General features: G+C 37.0%; 1 protein-coding gene across 3 annotated transcripts in view; it reads left to right on the top strand.

The window, feature by feature from the left end:
• The window catches only part of mbd2 (methyl-CpG binding domain protein 2), a 27795-nt gene that overhangs the window by 4805 nt on the left and 3315 nt on the right, over positions 1–19675 (top strand). The window contains exons 2-6 of one of the 3 annotated variants that reach the window (XM_016524049.1): positions 4325–4484; positions 9162–9299; positions 11538–11628; positions 11696–11873; positions 17461–17585. In XM_016524049.1, the coding sequence (XP_016379535.1) occupies positions 4325–4484; positions 9162–9299; positions 11538–11628; positions 11696–11873; positions 17461–17575 (682 nt within the window). In that variant the 3' untranslated portion in view covers positions 17576–17585. Of the gene's footprint in view, positions 1–4324; positions 4485–9161; positions 9300–11537; positions 11629–11695; positions 11874–17319; positions 17586–19675 lie in introns of those variants that run through there. The other 2 variants (XM_016524051.1, XM_016524050.1) reach the window with 2 other exon arrangements.

Raw genomic sequence — 19675 nt, 5'->3', positions numbered from 1 at the left:
CCGTCTGTCTGTCTGTCTGTCTGTCTGTCTGTCTGTCTGTCTGCCTGTCCATCCGTCTGTCTGTCTGTCTGTCTGTCTGTCTGTCAGTCTGTCTGTCAGTCTCTCTATCCGTCCGTCCGTCCGTCAGTCTGTCTGCCTGTCTGTCTGTCTGTCTGTCCGTCTTTCCATCCGTCTGTCTCGCTGTCTGTCCCTCCATCTGTCTGTCTGCCTGTCTGTCTGTCCGTCTCTCTGTCCATCCGTATATCTGTCTGTCTGTCTGCGTCTGTCCGTCTGTCTCTGTCTGTTTCTCTGTCTGTCCGTCTGTCTCTGTCTGTTTCTCTGTCTGTCCGTCTGTCTCTGTCTGTTTCTCTGTCTGTCTGTCTGTCTGTCTGTGTAACAGCGAGTGGAAACGCCCTGCTGGAGCGTCTGGTGTCTCTGTGTCTCGGCCTCGGCTCATATCAGCTTTCAGAAACTCTCAGAGCCTGTGGTTTGCACACTGTGTCTTACTGTGTGTTAAAGCCAGATAGGCCCTGCCCAAGTGTGTGTGTGTGTGTGTGTGTGTGTGTGCGCGAGTAAGTGTGTGTGTGTTCGAGTGTGTGTGCAAGTATGTGTGTGTGTGTGTTCGAGTGTGTGCGAGTGAGTGTGTGTTCGAGTGTGTGAGTGTGCGTTCGAGAGTGTTCGAGTGCGTGTGTGTGTGCGAGTGTGAGTGTGTGTGTGTTTTCTCAGTTTTGACTCATCTTTGAGTCTGACTAATGCAGTGTTTGCGGTTCGTCCATCTCTGCTGTGGACTCATTTTCTGCAGCTTCTCACCGCATCGCTGTGAGCGTTCACTAGCTGCACTTCTGCTACGCTCACAGTTTTGCAGCCTTGCAATTAAAGAATATGAGTGTAATGGATCATATGCTCTAGTCCTGCTTAGATTCCTGCTTTTTAACATTGTAATTCTCAGTGAGCTTATATTACCACATTTACATGCATTAACAAACGATTTACATTCATGAAATGCCAACACTTATTGAAAACAGATGTCATGTTCATATTAAATGCCACCCATGAGTGTAATTAAACATGAAGCATAATTAAAAATGAAACAAATAAAATTTGTTGAATTTTAATTCGGTGTCATTTCATGTTTTTACGAATATTTAAAATGTTTATATTGTATTATTTTAATCATAATAAGTTACATTTCCTGCCTTTTAATTTTGTAGAATATTTATGTCTCTTATATTTGTTTTCCTGGTGCAGTTTGCCCACATCTGCTAATTATATTGCATAAAGGCCATGTTTTGAGAAAAACATCCTTTGCAAGTCATTTTGGATAAAAACGCCTGCGAAATTTAATGCAATAACTGGGGTCGCTTTATTTATTTGATCAGTTGTTTTTGTGATATCTGAAGATTTAAAAAAAGCACACACACATTCTAATTGGAAATTATAGTTTTATTTCTGATTGTTTGTGTTGAGTGTGTGAATGAGTGGAGGTTCTGTGTGTCTGCAGTGCGTTACGTTCCTCCAGCAGCGCTGCAGACTGATAATCATCTCCCCACCGTCTTTACTGTTTACTGCACTTATTACTGTAACTACAGCGTCATAAAGTGTATTTTTTTCTGTGCCGCCTGTGGCAGAGTGTTTCCTCATGTTCTTGTCCTCTTCATGGTGAGAAGGAGTAAATGAGAGCGTTACCGCAGATTTGCAGCTTGAGAGTGTGTGTGTGTGAGAGCGAGTGTGTGTGTGTAGATACATCATTATTGTTTGAACTCCGTTTCTGTTTAGTAGCATTTCTGTCATAAAACAGTGATGAATTATTGCAGACTGGAGTGTTTGATTAGGTGTGAATGTGAATGTTGTTGTGGTTGGCTTGCAGTTTTCCGCAGGCGTCTAATCAGACTCTGCTGGATAAGTTTAAGCGGCAGCACGAGGGAAACGGCTACATCGAGTTTCCTGCCGTCATGGAGCCGGCGTTCATCATCCGACACTACGCCGGCAAAGTCAAATACAGCGTCAGGGTGAGAAACCACGCTTCAGAGACTCTCAGACCACAAGAGAGCGAGACAGAGTGTGTGTGTGAGTGTGTGTGTTTGTTTGTGAGTGTGTGTGTGTGCCGCGTCGACAGATTCAAACTGACGATCCAAAGCCGAGCTGCAGAATACAGGTTTATTTACATGAAGTTCAAAGGTCGTTAGGTGAATTTTGGCAGGTTTCCACACGGCAGGGCTTGGATTGTGAGTTTGGAGGCAGAAGTGTGCCGACTCGGCCAAAACACGCTTGCGTTTTGTAGACGTTACAGACGAAACCTGAAGAGGAACGCTGGAGATTAAAGTGTTGCAGTGATTCAGTTAAATAAAACATTTTACATCTATTACTTCAGTTTTCCTCTCACGTTTCAAACTGCTTTTATTCAGAAATTTCATCAGTGGACGTTTTTAAAAGACTTGCTCTAAAAAATGCCTTTTAAACCGTTTTCTCTCAAATGAAACGGCAAGTAACACATTAAGTTGAAATTATACACTTGAAATTTTATAGTAGACAGGCTGAAATTGTATTTTCTTGTATAATGTACTACAGAATGTTTTTTTTAAAATTTTTTATTTAATGTTTTAAAACAATATTTTACAACTTAAAAAAAAAAAAAAACTTTTTTTTTTTACAGTGTGGGAATATTAAACTAAAATAATTCATATAATTAATATTTTTGTTATAGGAAAATATTTATGTGTTTGTAGGAAAATATTGTTTTAATAATTTTAATAATAATTAGAATTTAGTGAAGTTTATTGTTATAGAATACAGAATACGTCCTGATTGTAACATTGATTCCAGGGTTATTATAGCTAGCTGACTAACTGAAATATAATCAATAATTTAGAATTATTAAAATTAAAAATTTAAATTATTTAAAAGGATTATTATTTTATTGCAGCTAGTTTCCAAAACAACATTTCTCATTTAAATTTATTTTAACTTAAGATTTACTTAAATAACCAAAACTAAAAAATATATATATAATCACATTAAAAAAGCAGAAAACACACAACAGAAAATGCAGAAAATACACAAATTAAAACAAATTCAAAATATTTAAAATCAAACTATAATAGTATCTTAATCACACTAAGAAAACACTGATTGAAACATGCATTTTTCTGTGAAGCTGCTTTGTAACAATATGTATTGTGGAAAGTGCTATATATTAAAAAAGATAAATAAATTGAAACTTGAATTATGATTATTTCAATTTCTCCAATGTGTTTGCCATGAAAATAGCCTTTGCTGCTTATATGACGTTACGTAATGGGCGAGTAAGTTGGTGTGGACGTGTCAACTGTACAGCGGTCCCTGCGGGTTAACTAGTCCTGCTGAAGTCTGGTTTGCAGCGGTCAGTCCAAGGGTCAGCACTCCTGCGGACCAGAGCTTTATCTGAGCAGATTAGCGCTTTAGTTTCAGGCTGGAAAACATTCAATCAACAAGAAACCACATTCACAACACACTCCACCTCAATAATATGACGGGTTTCTGAGAGAAACTGCAGGATGGGACTTAACTTTCTGATATCATGAATTGATCGGGTTGATGACGTCAGCTGGCACCTGTTTTGTTTATGTTTGCAATAATGCAAGCAGAAGAATCAGGAAGATCAGGGACATTCATTAAGATGATATAGCCTTCAGCCAGTTTTGATTTCATGTGAAAAGTGGATCTGTATGTTTTCATTTCTGCTCTTCAGCAGCTGTGACCGCAGTCGTGTGCGTCTGCGCAGGTGTTACAACAACCAAAACATACACCTTTTAATAGTATCACTACCAAAAGTTTACAGTCGATAGGAATTTAAAAAAAAGATTTTATTCATCAAGGATGCATTAAATTGATCAAAAGTGAAAATGTTAAAATAATAAATGCTGTTCTTTTGAACTTTCTGTTCATCTGTGAATCCTGAAAAATAAAAAGTATCACGGTTTCCACAAAAATATTGTGCAGCACGACTGTGTTCAACATTGATAATAATCAGAAATGTTTGTTGAGCAGCAAATCAGCATATTAGAATGATTTCTGAAGATCATGTGACACTGAAGACTGGAGTAATGAAAATACAGCTGCGCATCACAGAAATAAATTACAGCTTAACAGAGATTCACATAGAAAACAGCTGTTTGAAATTGTAAAAATATTTCCCAATTTTGACTGTATTTTTGATCAAATAAATGCAGCCTTGGTGAACAGAAGAGACTTCTTTCTGCCCAGGCAGAACTCACCACTATGAACATGTTCAGTCTGAAGTCAGAAGAGTTTTTTTTTAGAATAAACTAGGTTGAGTCATTCAGTGTGTTGATGTTTTTTGCTCCAGTCCCACAGGAAAGAAGTTCCGCAGTAAACCGCAGCTATCCCGCTATCTCGGGAACTCGGTGGATCTGGGATGTTTCGACTTCCGCACGGGCAAAATGATGCCCAGCAAGATGCAGAAGAACAAGCAGAGACTGCGCAGCGACAACCTCAGCCTGAGCAAGGTACTGAACAACACACACATCTCACTCTCTCAAAACGCCACACACATCTCACTCTCTCAGGTCATTTGGTTCATTGACAATGTGTGGAGATGTGTGGAGATGCGAAGAGTTGTATGGAGATATGTGGAGTTGCATGGAAATGTGTGAAGAGTTGTATGGAGATGCGTGGAGTTGTGTGGAAATGCAGAGTTGTGAGGAGTTTTAAAATTTGTGTGGAGATGCGTGGAGTTGTGAAGAGTTGTATGAAGATATGTGGAGTTGCGTGGAGTTGTAATGAGTTGCGTGGAGTTGTGTGGAGATGCGTGAAGATGTATAAAGTTGCGGGGAGTTGTATGGAGATGCTTGAAGTTGTGTGGAAATGAGTGGAAATGCAGAGTTGTGAGGAGTTTTAAAATTTGTGTGGAGATGCGTGGAGTTGTGAAGAGTTGCGTGGAGATGTGTGGAGTTGTAAAGAGTTGCGAGGAGTTGTGTGGAGATGCGTGAAGATGTATAAAGTTGCGGGGAGTTGTATGGAGATGCTTGAAGTTGTGTGGAAATGAGTGGAAATGCAGAGTTGTGAGGAGTTTTAAAATTTGTGTGGAGATGTGTGGAGATTCATGGAGTTGTGAAGAGTTGTACGAAGATATGTGGAGTTGCATGGAGATGTGTGGAGTTGTAAAGAGTTGTATGGAGATATGTGGAGTTGCATGGAAATGTGTGAAAATGTGTGGCATTGCGAGGAGTTGTGTGGAGATGCGTGAAGATGTATAGAGTTGCGGGGAGTTGTGAAGAGTTGTATGGAGATGCGTGGAGTTGTGTGGAAATACAGAGTTGTGAGGAGTTTTAAAACTTGTGTGGAGATGCGTGGAGTTGTGAAGAGTTGCGTGGAGATGTGTGGAGTTGTAAAGAGTTGCATGGAGATGTGTGAAGTTGCGAGGAGTTGTGTGGAGATGCGTGAAGATGTATAGAGTTGAGGGGAGTTGTGTGGAAATGCATGGAAATTCAGAATTGTGAGGAGTTTTAAAATTTGTGTGGAGATGTGTGGAGTTGTGAAGAGTTGTATGAAGATATGTGATATGTGGAGTTGCATGGAGATGTGTGGAGTTGTAAAGAGTTGTATGGAGATATGTGGAGTTGCATGGAAATGTGTGAAAATGTGTGGCATTGCGAGGAGTTGTGTGGAGATGCGTGAAGATGTATAGAGTTGCGGGGAGTTGTGAAGAGTTGTATGGAGATGCGTGGAGTTGTGTGGAAATACAGAGTTGTGAGGAGTTTTAAAACTTGTGTGGAGATGCGTGGAGTTGTGAAGAGTTGCGTGGAGATGTGTGGAGTTGTAAAGAGTTGCATGGAGATGTGTGAAGTTGCGAGGAGTTGTGTGGAGATGCGTGAAGATGTATAGAGTTGAGGGGAGTTGTGAAGAGTTGTATGGCGATGCGTGGAGTTGTGTGGAAATGCATGGAAATTCAGAATTGTGAGGAGTTTTAAAATTTGTGTGGAGATTTGTGGAGTTGTGAAGAGTTGTATGAAGATATGTAGAGTTGCATGGAAATGTGTGAAAATGCGTGGAGTTGTGTGGAGATGCGTGAAGATGTATAGAGTTGAGGGGAGTTGTGTGGAAATGCATGGAAATTCAGAATTGTGAGGAGTTTTAAAATTTGTGTGGAGATGTGTGGAGTTGTGAAGAGTTGTATGAAGATATGTAGAGTTGCATGGAAATGTGTGAAAATGCGTGGAGTTGTGTGGAGATGCGTGAAGATACATAGAGTTGTGGGGGGTGGTGAAGAGTTGTATGGCGATGCGTGGAGTTGTGTGGAAATTCAGAGTTGTGAGGAGTTTTGAGATGTGTGGAGATCTGTGGAGTTTTGTGTTGTGTCTGCACGCACTACACAACACAACACTGACGAGGTGCACACACTACAAAACATTCGGTGAAGAGGCAATCCCGACCATCAGCGAAAATATGTTTTCTCACATTAATTCTCGCGGGAAATTACAGTGATTATAGACCATTTCTTCAAGCATGGACTATCAACTCGTCCTTCAGAGATCTGTGGAGTTTTGTGTTGTGTCTGCACGCACTACACAACACAACACTGACGAGGTGCACACACTACAAAACATTCGGTGAAGAGGCAATCCCGACCATCAGCGAAAATATGTTTTCTCACATAAATTCTCGCGGGAAATTACAGTGATTATAGACCATTTCTTCAAGCATGGACTATCAACTCGTCCTTCAGTTGGTCTGTGCAGTTATTTTATCCGAAAGAAAGAAGAAACCACAAAAAAAGAGAATATGGCAGAAACAATGGCTTGGAAGATGTGGACAACGAGGGCTGTCTATACTGCAGAAAGAGTTGGAGGTAATTAAACAGTATTAAATGCAGTATTATATACACAATTTATGCATTTGTTAAATTTATTTCTAGTTAGTTGATTTGATTAATTTGTGGCTTTTCGTTTCTGCATGATAAGACTGTTTATACCATCTGCACTGTGATTGGCTGGATTAGTTCCACCTTGTCATTGTGTCGCTCACATTAAGAGATCACGTTGCGATAGTATCAAACAGGTTTGAAATGTCGTAACTTCTGTAATGGCTCGAGACAGGTTCGGATCACGTTGCTGACCCTGCTCATGCTTAACGAGCTTCGGCGACCGCAACGAGCACCGATTTGATTTGTTTTGTCGCAGACTCTGGAACTCTGTCTGCAACAGCAAAATCCAGCCAAAGATCATGTAGTGTGAGCTTGCCATTAGATGCGTGGACAGTTGTGTAGAGTTGTGTGTTGCAGTAACGCTCTGATATCTGGTTATCTGGAAGTGTGATTTATGTGGTTTCAAAATCAGATACATTTACACTTGTTTCTTTGCATCTGAAAAGAGTTACACCAGGGGAACCCTGCCAAAAATATAATATTCATATAAAGAATATCGGCCGATATACCGATATCTGACTTTTTTTTTACTCCCAAATATCAGTATCTGCATCAGCCCCCAAAAACCCATATCAGTCGGGCTTTAGCGTGAAGATGCATGGAGTTGCATGGAGAGTTGCATAGAGTTGTATGTTGCAGTAGCACTCTGATATCTGGCTACTGTAAGCCGCTAAAACATGCTCTCTCACCTTTATTGTTTACAGTTCTGGGAGGAGCGTGATTTTTGTGGCTTCAAAATCCAAAAACTTTTTTGCATCTAAAAAAATAAGCCTCAATCAGATTGTAGTCAATCTCTGTAGTCCAGCATTTTGAAGGGTATTTTCACCGCATGTTTTCATGATCAAATAACTATCCAATCAGAGAAAATACATGAAGTGGCTTAGTGTAAATAGGCAAAGTGAGTTCATTTAACCTAAGCAAATTGCAATTTTTTTAAACATGTTTTCAAACCAACATCTATGCGTAACCCAGTTTGCTTTGTGAAACTGAGCTGAGCTGCTGTCTCGTTTGTCCTGTAGTTCTGCTTGCTGATCCTGTGAGGTGTGTCTGTGCGCCTCTCTCAGGACTCTGATATGATCTCAACCTTCATACGCTTTCATTTTCAGTTCAGCTGACTCTCTGTATTCTTCATTTGCTCTTAATGAGCTGATTTAAAGCGAAAATCTTCTTCATTATGAGTCATAACGTCTGATGAGGCAGGAAAGGTTTGGCTCAGATTTCTGAGATCATGCATTCATAAGTTCCAGAACAGTCACACACACAGACACAGACACACACACGCACACACACACACACACTGTTTCAGTATTACAGTTTAATGACAGCCAATGTGATTTTGCTGAACAAGACCAACAGAACGGAGCTGAATGTGAATGATCTGTAAACATATGAAAATCACTCATTCTTCTACTCTAAACGAGAATGAATGGAATTTTCCTTTTTACAGTATGTATTTATTTTATTTTTTTCATGTATATTAACTGTATTCATATGAATTTTATTATTGAAATGAATTTTACTTATTTTATTCATTTTATTGAATTTTACTTGTTTTATTTATTTTAAACAAACACTTATTGTACATAATATTTCCTAAATATTAACTAAAAATAATCAGCAATTTATTATTTGATAATACTTATTATTTAGTTATTTGTTTATTTATTTAATTTAATGAACTGTATTATTTTAAATTTAATTTTAGTGTATTTTATTTATTTCATTGTAACAAATTTCATTTTTAATTTATTATTTATTAGTATTTATTTTAAATGAACACTTACTGTACGTAATATTTCCTCAAAACACAGTCAGCAACAGGACGTATTTAGTCTATTAATCCAGTAATGTATGAGTGTATCGCTGGAAGAGACTGCTGTGACTGAAGAAGTGTGAACAGACTTTGTTTGTGGACTGCTATGAAGCACTGCCTCGCTCCGTTCTTCTGTAAGCTCTCTGTATTAATGCTGCTTGGTCCAGCAGCGCGCTTGCCCTTTTCCAAACAGTCCAGCAGTTGTCCAGACCACATCTTTGAGTTCAGTTCGATCCTTCACTTTCACTGACATCTGATTCGTCTCATAGACATATAGTGCGAAATGTGTTTGTTTACATCATAATAACATTTCTTTGTTTTGAAAACCTTGAGTGTATGTATTTCCTGTTGAAATGAGACGAAAGCGGCAGATTTTCAGGGTTTGGATCCTGATGTACAAAATGACTTTAGGTTGAGTATTTTGTAAATGCGTCTCTGTGTTTGTAGGGGAAGCCGGATCTGAACACGGCGCTGCCCATCAGACAAACAGCCTCCATCTTCAAACAGCCGGTCACTAAAGTGGTCAATCATCCCAACAACAAAGTCAAGACAGACCTCCAGAGAGCCACGGAGAAGCCGCGACAGGTGCCTCCATCACTCAGAGTTTGCAGTTTTAAATGAGGAATTTTGCTGTGCATTTGGCCAATTCTATTTGTTTTTAAATATTTCGATTTACCTTCATTTTTGTCTCCTAATTTTACTTTATTTTATTGTGTTTTTAAGTTTTAGTTATCACTTCAGCTCCATCAGATTGCAATTTTTGTTTAGGTTTTTAGTAATTCTGTCATGTGCTTTTATTTTTATTAGTTATTTTTTATATTTCTATCTTGCTCTTACGTATTTTTATTTCAGCTTTAGCAATTTTAGTACTTCAGCTTAAACTTATTTTTACTTCAGTTGATTCGTTGAATCGTTTTTATATTTTATTTGAGCTTTATTACAATGAATGAAAACCTGATTAAGTTGTACATTATTGCATAAATGCAGCCATAATTAGACAGCATGTTAATGCAGATGATAGAGCATAATATGTTTAATTGAGTCTGAATATTACATTGGCCAGAAGTTTTAATAATGGTAACACTTTATTTTAAGGTGTTCTTGTTAAACATGTTGCATGTACTTACTATTATAATAACAATAAATTACGCATAATTAAATGCAAGTAACCCTGAACCAAACACTAATCCTAACCATAACCATATAGTAAGTGCATGTTGTTAATTAATATTACTCAGTATTTAAATGTATAATTACACTGTAACAAGGACACCTTAAAATAAAGTGTAACCAAATTATTTCTCATCTCTCTGGAATACTCTTTAAATAAACAATTACATGCATTTAGTTGCATTTTCAAGCTGTGACCACTAGAGGACGCTGAAGGAGCAGTTTTCTCGTTCTGCACTCTTCAGGCTCGGGAAGGTTTGGCAGACAGAAAGTTCAGAGATGGATGTAGATGTTCTGTTTTCATTAATACACTCACATTCATCACATTTCAGACTTGAAGCTGGATATAATCAGCAGTTCTGACGGTTTGTTTTCTAGACTCGTAGATATGATCCCTGCTGCAGAAAATATCTTAATAAAGTCAGAATAGATTATGCAAATTGCAAAGGAAATCTGCTGATTGTGCTCTATTTTCTAGATATAGGCCTATATGATGTGGGATTTATTTATTTATTTGTTTATTTATTTATTTATCCATGCATTTACACATTTATGATGTTATTTAATTAATTAATTAATATAGTTTATTTATTGGTCTATGTAAGTTCTTAAAATATTTATTTATTTATTAGTGTATGTAAATGTGAATTTATTAGTGTATGTAGTGTATGGAAATTAGATTTTTATTTATTTATTTTTGCATTTGTTTTTTTTATTTCTTTGTTTATATGCTTATGAGTTTATTTTATTTATGTATGAAATAATGAATTAATTTAGTTAATTTATTGGCCAATGTAAATGATTGATTGATTCATTCATTCAATCATTTTATTTATTAGTCTATGTAATTTAAAATTTTTATTTTTATTTATTTGTAATTTTTTAAAATTTGTTTATGGATTTATTTATTTTGATTGATTGAGTCATTTTCTTGATTGTAAATTTTGAAATTGTATTTTTATTTATGTATGCATTCTTTTATTTATTTAGAAATTATTTATTTTGAAATTTTATTTATTCATTTATTTTTACAACACACCCACTTTCTCTCTCACACACACACACACACACACACACACACACATACACAATAAATTACAGTTTAAGTTAGTTTGTGAAGGTGGTGTTCTTCAGTGAGAGTGTGGATGTATATGAGTCAGGTTCTCATATATATGGGGCTGTAACAGTAATAGCCCCCCGGCGCCTGAAGTCTGCAGCTCAGTAACAGTGTGTTTACGAGCGGTGGTTGGGTTAATGTGTCCCGCGGGCCGCTGCTGATGTCTGACCAGCAAACACACAAACACTCCTCTGGGCCGAACTCGTCTGCTCTGAGATCAGCTCTTTACTTTCATTATGACCTGATCGAGACTCTGAAAGCGACGTGGCTCATTAGATTCATTACAAGTCTTGAAGATGTTACTGTTAGTGAAAGAGCTGTCAGCATCTACTGACTTATCATTTATCACGATCGTTATCATTTATCATAATGGCATAAATGGCATAAAAGAAAAATTTATAATTGTGACCCATACAATGTATTGTTGGCTATTGCTACAAATATACCCCAGCGACTTAACACTGCTTTTGTGCTGCAGGGCCACAGATGTGATTTGATTCTTCATGGGTTTCTTGTGTGTGGTGTGTTTTGCGCAGCTGTTCTGGGAGAAGCGTCTGAAGGGCCTGCGCTCGTCGGACGTGTCGGAGGAAGCGCTCAGGACGATGGATCTGCCCAGAGGTTTACAGAGTAAGGCTGGTTGGGTCTGGTTTGAATGCGTTTGCGATTGCTGGCTAACATGGGTGCTGTGGTGCAGGTATGGGGCCGGACTCGGCGGACGAGACGCTTCTGTCAGCCATCGCTAGCGCTCTGCACATGAGCTCGGCGCCCATCACGGGTCAGACGTCCTCGGCGGCCGACAAGAACCCGAGCATATGGCTGAACACATCGCAGCCGCTCTGCAAAGCCTTCACCGTCACAGACGACGACATTCGGTAAGACTCATTTTCAGTCTCACTGCACATTACTGTATATGAAACATCAAATCTGTAACTTTATAACATTAATATCTCATGCATTATAAAAATATTTGAATGCATTAGTTATGCCTCTTCATCTAATGTTTCATTTTATATTAATGCATTAATTGTGACTATATATATACTGTATATATAACCGGTTCGAAGGAAGAATAATTTGCTTTTTGGGTTAAAAAAAATTAATTTCTTTATATGAAATTTGAATGGTATGACAATTAGAGATTAGACTGTACAGAAATCGAAATCTAGTCGCTAATACACACTATACACACATAGTCACGCAATGCTGATGTTGTTAACATTAACAATTTGAGAATAAAATAGCGCGATTTATTGTAATGCTTTTTTCCTCAGTTGGTCAGAACAAAAGTGGCAGACTCGTTACTTGTTCAGATGACAATATACTATTGTAATATAACAATATAATATTGTTTTTATTTTTAATTTTAGTGCATTAATTGCATTAATTAATTAATTTTATCATCTAATATTTTATTTAATTTTTTTCAATTAAATGCATTAATTAAACACAAGTGAAATAAGATTTTCCTGCTGCAGTTTCTTCAGCGTCCGGATGAGACACTGGGCTTGTGCTGTGGTGCAGTGGTTAAACGCTGGTTAGCAGAAGGTTGGGTTGAACCGTTAACTAAGCTAAGCACCCTCAAACGAAATCAATAGCACCCTCAGTTAAAGATTTGGCAAACGGTGCGTTATGGTTTGCGCTCCGGTTTCTATTTCAACATGTTTTTGCAGCGTTGAGCAATGTAGACAATCGCAGACATATCTGTTGATTTCTTGAATCAGAGACGTTTAAGATAGAGTTTAAGATGAGTGACTGCTTTTTAGTGATTATAAGCAGAGCGCTTTTTGTGCCATAGTAATGGATGGCACTGGAACATAAATATATATATATATATATATATATCTTCCGGAGAAAATGAAATATTTATTTGTTTGTTTGGTTATTTATTTATTTATTTAAAATAAATTATTTGTATTATTTATTTAATGTTTTATTTCATTTTGTTTGTTTTATTTTAACATTTAATTATTGTTATTATTTATTTTAAAATGTATTTTATTTATTTGAAATTATTTATTTTAATTTTTTAATTTTAACTTTTATTTATTTATTTGCAATGAATAATTTATGCATTTATTTTAAATAAATATTTAAAATGTTAATGATTTTTTATATTTTACATTTTGTTTTAATAATTTTAGTGGTTTTATTATTTTTTAAATGAATTATAAATGTAAATGAATTTTTTATTTATATTTGTATGTTTATAGTTCTATTTTTACAGTGCTATTATATTAATTAATTGATTAATTGATTGATTAATGCATTATTTATGTGTTTATTTTAAATGAACTATTTATTTGTTTACTTAGTAAAAAATATAATAGTTTTAAAGTGTATATTTATTTTAACATTTAATTATTTTTATTATTTATTTTAAAATATTTTTTTATTTATTATTTATTTGTTTTTATTTTTATTTGTTATAATGACTTCATTGTTGTCTATTAATAGTTCTGTTATTGTTGACACAGATATGTTTCCATACTGAAATATGGCCGGTAGATTGATAATAATCTGAAGGAGCTAAATGTCAAAATTTCTCCGACCACTTCAACAGTTTAAGACAGTTTTCCAGTCCAAACACAAGATGGCAGTAGATGCACACGCATGAAGCATGTGTGTGTATCTGTGTGTGTATCTGTATGTGTGTGTGTGTGTGTGTGTATCTGTGTGTGTGTGTGTGTGTCTGTGTGTGTGTGAGAGTGTCTGTGTGTGTGAGTGTGTGTCTGTGTGTTGAGACCCAGTCGGGCTGAACAGCGGGCTCAGCAGCAGACAGGCCAGGAAAGGAGAAGACGTCCCGAACCTCCTCGTCCTGCAATACTGCACTTAGGTGTCACTGCACGCTCTCACAGCCTCATGGATTACCAGACACATTTCCCCACTCAGTTCAACACTCATTACATCAACAGGTACAACTGGGTGCAAAACTTTTTTTAAGGATTCAAAATGAATAACAAGTCTGACATGATGATGGTTATTTTAATCATTATATTTCTTTCAGGTCTAGGCAACCCAAGCTTTTTCAATCTGGGACAGGTGAGAGCTGCCATTGTCCTGCAGACCTGCCCCCACTTACTCTGGGTCCTGAGAGAGATGTCATCACACACGTGCTCACCTCTTTACTACAGTATGACTTACATTGTTTTATTAATACAATTCTGTTCAAAAGTTTGGGGTCAGTAATTGTTTTGTTTGTTTCTTTGTTTTAAATTAATACTTTCATTGAGAAAGATGCATTAACTTTTGATGCATTGATCAAAAGTGACAGTAAAGATATTTATAATGTTACAGAAGATTGTATTTCAAATAAACACTGAAAGATTCCTGAAAGAACCATGAAAAAAAGCATGTTTTCCACAAAAATATTAAGCTGCAAAACTGTTCTCAACACTAATAATTAATCAGCATATTAGAATGATTTCGTATCATGTGACACTGAAGACTGGAGTAATGATGCTGAAAATTCAATTTTGCTATCACAGGAATAAATTACGTTTTAAAATATATTAAAAGGATTTCAAATTGTAATAATATTTCACAATATTGCCATTTGTACTATATTTTTGGTCAAGTAAATGCAGTCTAAGAGACTTCTTTGAGAAACATAACTTCTAAATGGTCGCATATGTTTTGGCAGCTCTTCTGACTTATTCTGTCCTATTATTTATTTATTCTGTCTATAAATAAAGGTGACTTGACTTATTAAAATTAAAGGGATAATTCACCCAAAAATGAAAATTCTGTCACCTACTCACTCTCAAGTTGCTTTAAACTTGAATGAATTTCTTTCTTCTTTTGAACATAAAAGTTATTTTGAAGAATGTGTGTAACTAAACAGTTGCTGGTCCACAGTGACTTCCATAGTATTTTTTCCCTACTATTAAAGTCAATGGAGACCAGCTACTGTTTGGTTACCCACATTCTTCAAAATAACTTATTTTGTGTTCAGCACAAGAGAGAAATTAATACACAACATGAGGGCGTGTAAATAATGACAGAATTTTCATTTTTGGGTGAACTATCCCTTTAATGACAAATGAAAGTGACGTGACGTGTAGCCAAGTAAGGGGTCCCATATTCAGAATTTGTGCTCTGCATGTACACACACCTGGAGCAGTGGGCAACCATCTTTGCTATGTGCTTGTGTGTTTCTGACAGTAGTAGCGCAATCAGATGTGAACGATAACTCAGCCGCTGTTTGACAGGATCTTTAGTGTGTGCACGCTCAGAAAAAGCACACGTCAGAGCAGCACGCGAATGAAATGTTTAACCGGCAAGGCTTTAAAGCAGATGGAAATATGTGATTGTGGTGATTGTGAATAAGTGTAGTGTCCCGTGAGTGTAACTCTACCGCTAAGTAATATCTGATAATTCACGTTATTCACGTTTATTTGTATGTATGTCTCGTACAGTATATTGAGACAGAGGTGCCAGAACTGCAGCTGATAGAATGTGCTCTGTAGCACGAAACTACCACATTGCTTCAAAAGCAGATCGTAGAGACATTTTAATCGACCACAATCAAAAATCATGATATCACACACCCCTACCATTTTCATGATTGTTTAGCTGTTGCAGCCCATTCCTCTCACAGAAGACTGATGATCTACTCACCGGTCACACTGCAGCTCGGACGGCCAGCTGATGCCGAAGGTGAGCATGTCTCTGCTGCAGTCGGACAGAACACGCTCACACAGCTCTCTGCAGGGCCGCAGGACACGCGTGTGATCCGTGCACTCGGGAACAAACGCCTGGCACAGGAACAGATGCGCGTCAGGAGAACAGCGCAGGCTGGCCAGAGGCATGAAGGGCTGCACACACAGACAGAGACATTGATGGCTGTTTCAGGCAAGTTTTTCTCTACATAGCTAGTATCATGTCTTTTAAACGATTCCACACTTTTTTCCTCTAACTTAATAAAATCATTTAGTCTTTAATAAATATTTCATGTTCATTTACTGATTTATTTGGACAAGAAGGACAATGTAGAGTCAGATGTTCATTATCACAAAATAATCCCTAACAGGAGCGTCTGCTGACTGTAAATCATCACTTACAGCGAGCAACAATAAGTTGAGTGTGTGTGTGTGTGAGTGTGTGTGTGTTCTTCTTTAAGAGCATCTGATGACAGCAGCATGCTCAGGATTCTGCAGGATCTTCCCTCAATGACAGCGTCTCATCATGTTCCTCTTCTCTGACCTCTCCCATTAAAGAGATCATTCAGCCAAAAATGATCATTCATGTCATTTTCTTTCTTTCTTTCTTTCTTTCTTCATGACTCAATGACTCACTGAAAATAAATTAAAAGTACAATAATTTAAATAAATATGACATAAAAATGTAAAAAAAAAAAACGATAAAAATGACAGCACTTAACAAAATTATTAAAAAAATAAAAACTGAAAATATAAAAATACATTTCAAAATATAAATAAAAACATAGTAGTATATTAATAATAGTAAAATAACACTGGACCTCGTTGAATTTCATTAAATAATAATAATAATAATAATAAAAAAAGAAAAACACTGAGACGTTTCTCAAAAGGTATTCGTTTGTTTGTTTTTCCCAAAACAAAGTCATGCAGGTTTGCAACAATATAATTGATCATTTGATCATAAATGTGCTGATATAATTCTCTGCTGTACCTTTAAGAGTGCTGTATGTAAATGAGCTGTGCTGTGATTGACTGAGCTCTGTGTAACAGTTTAGTTCATCAGCTGTTAATGTGTCAGTATGTTAATGAGCTCACGGTTATTTCTGATGCTTTGTGAACCTGAACACAACACCAGCTTTTAATTAGATGCTCAGATACTGCTGTTTATCTCGTTTGTTGGTTCAAAATGCATTCTGGGATTGGCGTCCCGGTGAAGGAAACATATTTTTTTATTTTTTTATTTCAGGTTTATTTGACAGGGACAATGCACATCAATAATACATAAATGCACAATGTGCCAGAATGCATCTGCAGTCCCTGGACTGATGTTGGTTCAAAATGCATTCTGGGATTGGCGTCCCGGTGAAGGAAACATATTTTTTTATTTTTTTATTTCAGGTTTATTTGACAGGGACAATGCACATCAATAATACATAAATGCACAATGTGCCAGACAGTAAAACTGTCACCCTAAAAATATTAAAACAGTTATTCAATACATAATACATGCTCCAAAATACATAATAAGATAGAGTAAGCAGCATACAGACAGTACTCAACCAAACAACCTCATGTGTGTATATAGCATAAAAATCAAGACGGCAGTAGAATTTAGTTTGTAAAATTAACATTGACACTCAATTAACCACTTCTTTAGGTGAAACTTAAAGGATGTAAGTTGGGACGGAGTTCCACTCACGAACATCAACCTCTTCCACATCAGAAGAGAAGAGAAACCCGGTTTGATTGACAGGCCAGGTCAGAGCCTTCATCCCGCTCTCCTCCTCTTCCTCCTCAGGGAGCAGGAGCTGAAGGTGCATCAGGCGCGCCGCAGTCTGGAAGAAGCTCTGATGGCCGACGGTTTGGCGCGAGCCGCCGAGTCCAGACGAGACACGCAGGGCAGAGCGGCGTAAAGAGAAACCGGTGAGGAGACTTCATTACTGCAGCACTTCACAGAGAGCTATGACACGCATTCAGAAGACAGCATTCAGAACAGTTCAGCTCAGGTTTGGTCTCGTCTGACATTGATAGTGTTACTGAAATTTCAGTTTAGCTCAGTTCATCTGAGATCAGGATGAGTTTGTTTCTTCATCAGGTTTGTAGAAATGTAGCACTGCATCAGTGTCTCAGCAATGGATGCTCTGCAGTGAATGGGTGCCGTCAGAATGAGAGTCCAAACAGCTGATAAAAACATCACAATAATCCACAAGTAATCCACAGCACTCCAGTCCATCAGTTAACATCTGGAGAAGACAAAAGCTGAAACACATCCAGCATTAAGACGTTTTTAACTCAAATACATTGAGTTCATAATCCATAATAACTCTTCCTCCAGTGAAAAAGTGTTCTGGTGTGAATCAGGAGAGAAATCTGCACAGATCAAGCAGCGTTTAAACAGCTCTAAACAAATATGTGGCTGGATTTTGATGTGAGAGACAACAGCAGATGCACTTTTTCACTTTTTCTATGGATTATAGACTCATATTTTAGACATTAAAAGAAGTCTCTTTGGATAAAAGCGTCTGCTAAATGACTAAATGTAAATGTAAATACCCTCAGAGAGTCAAAACTTTCCAGTTCCTGACTCTAAATGAGAAATAGTCTCACAATTACAAGAAAACATCCTTGTTTAGCCAGTATTTCCAGCAAATGTGTTGTGGGTCAGATTGATCCAGAACATAATATAAGGTAGAAGAAGCTAATTTTTAAAAAATGCATTTCTTTCTTTCTTTTATTTTTACTCCACTGCCCTGCGTCTCAATTTTTTAAATGCAAAAACACATTCTGTGTGAATGGCCTCTAATAGTTCGAGTTAGTTAGGCTTCTTGCATGGTAGTATTTTTGCTATATGTGAAATAAATAACATGAACATCATATGTTAATGAGCTGATGATCGTGATGCCATCGTGATTTCTGCAGCTGGTTTTATCACACAGATGAAGGTCAGTAAAGAGTTTGTTTGCATGTTTGCTGACGTTTATCTCTCGATGGGATTGAATGTGTTTATCCGACACAAAACACAATTTAAATACAAATTAGCGCACGCACGGAAACCAATAGCATTTGCATTAATTCCACTGGTGTTTGTAAGATAAACTAGATAAAAAAAGTTTGTCAAGACAAACTTTAGGTTGGCTTGAGAAAGCCTAGCCTGAAAGTTTAAAGCAGTTGTAAAAGCCTGAAGTTTGAAAATTTAGATAGATTAGATAGATGTTGATAACATGTTTCTAGCATGATTAGCATGTTTTTAGCATGATTAGCCTGTTACTAACATATTGCTGGCATGATTAGCAATTTACTAGCATGTTTCTAGCATGATTAGCATGTTGCTAGCAAGATTAGCAAGTGATTAGCATGTTGCTAGCATGACTAGCAAGTAACTAGCATGTCGTTAACATGATTAACAAGTTACTACCATGTCGCTAGCATGATTAGCAAGTTACTAGCATGTTGTTAGCATGTTTACAGCATGATTAGCATGCTACTAGCATGTCGCTAGCATGATTAGCAAGTGACTATCATGTTTCTAGCATGATTAGCAAGTTACTAGCATGTCGCTAGCATGTTTCTAACATAAGCATGTTACTAGCATTTGCTAGCATGATTAGTATGCTACTAGCATGTTGTTAGCATAATTAGCAAGTGACTATCATGTTTCTAGCATGATTAGCAAGTGACTAGCATGTTGTTAGCATGATTAACAATTTACTAGCATGTCGCTAGCATGTTTCTAGCATGATTAGCATGCTAGCTAATGGGCTTCAGTGTGTTTAGATTTGGATTTTGACAGTTGGAGTTTGAATAGTCCTGGCTCATTTGAACATTCCGTCAATGTAAGTCTATGGGATTTTTATGATTTTTAATCCTCAGTTTTATGAAAACTATAAGTCGGATCAGTCTGAAAAGATATAGCACACTAAGTCAGATCAGTCTGAAGAGCGTGCCTCAAAAGAGGGCTTACAATGACTTACAAAGATACATAACAGCTACAAGTGTATGCACTACTTGCTTTA

The sequence above is a fragment of the Sinocyclocheilus rhinocerous genome, unplaced genomic scaffold (genome assembly GCF_001515625.1).
Source record: "Sinocyclocheilus rhinocerous isolate Xijiao unplaced genomic scaffold, SAMN03320098_v1.1 scaffold991, whole genome shotgun sequence".
Lineage (NCBI taxonomy): Eukaryota > Metazoa > Chordata > Actinopteri > Cypriniformes > Cyprinidae > Sinocyclocheilus > Sinocyclocheilus rhinocerous.
This window is presented reverse-complemented; position numbering and strand designations above follow the sequence as displayed.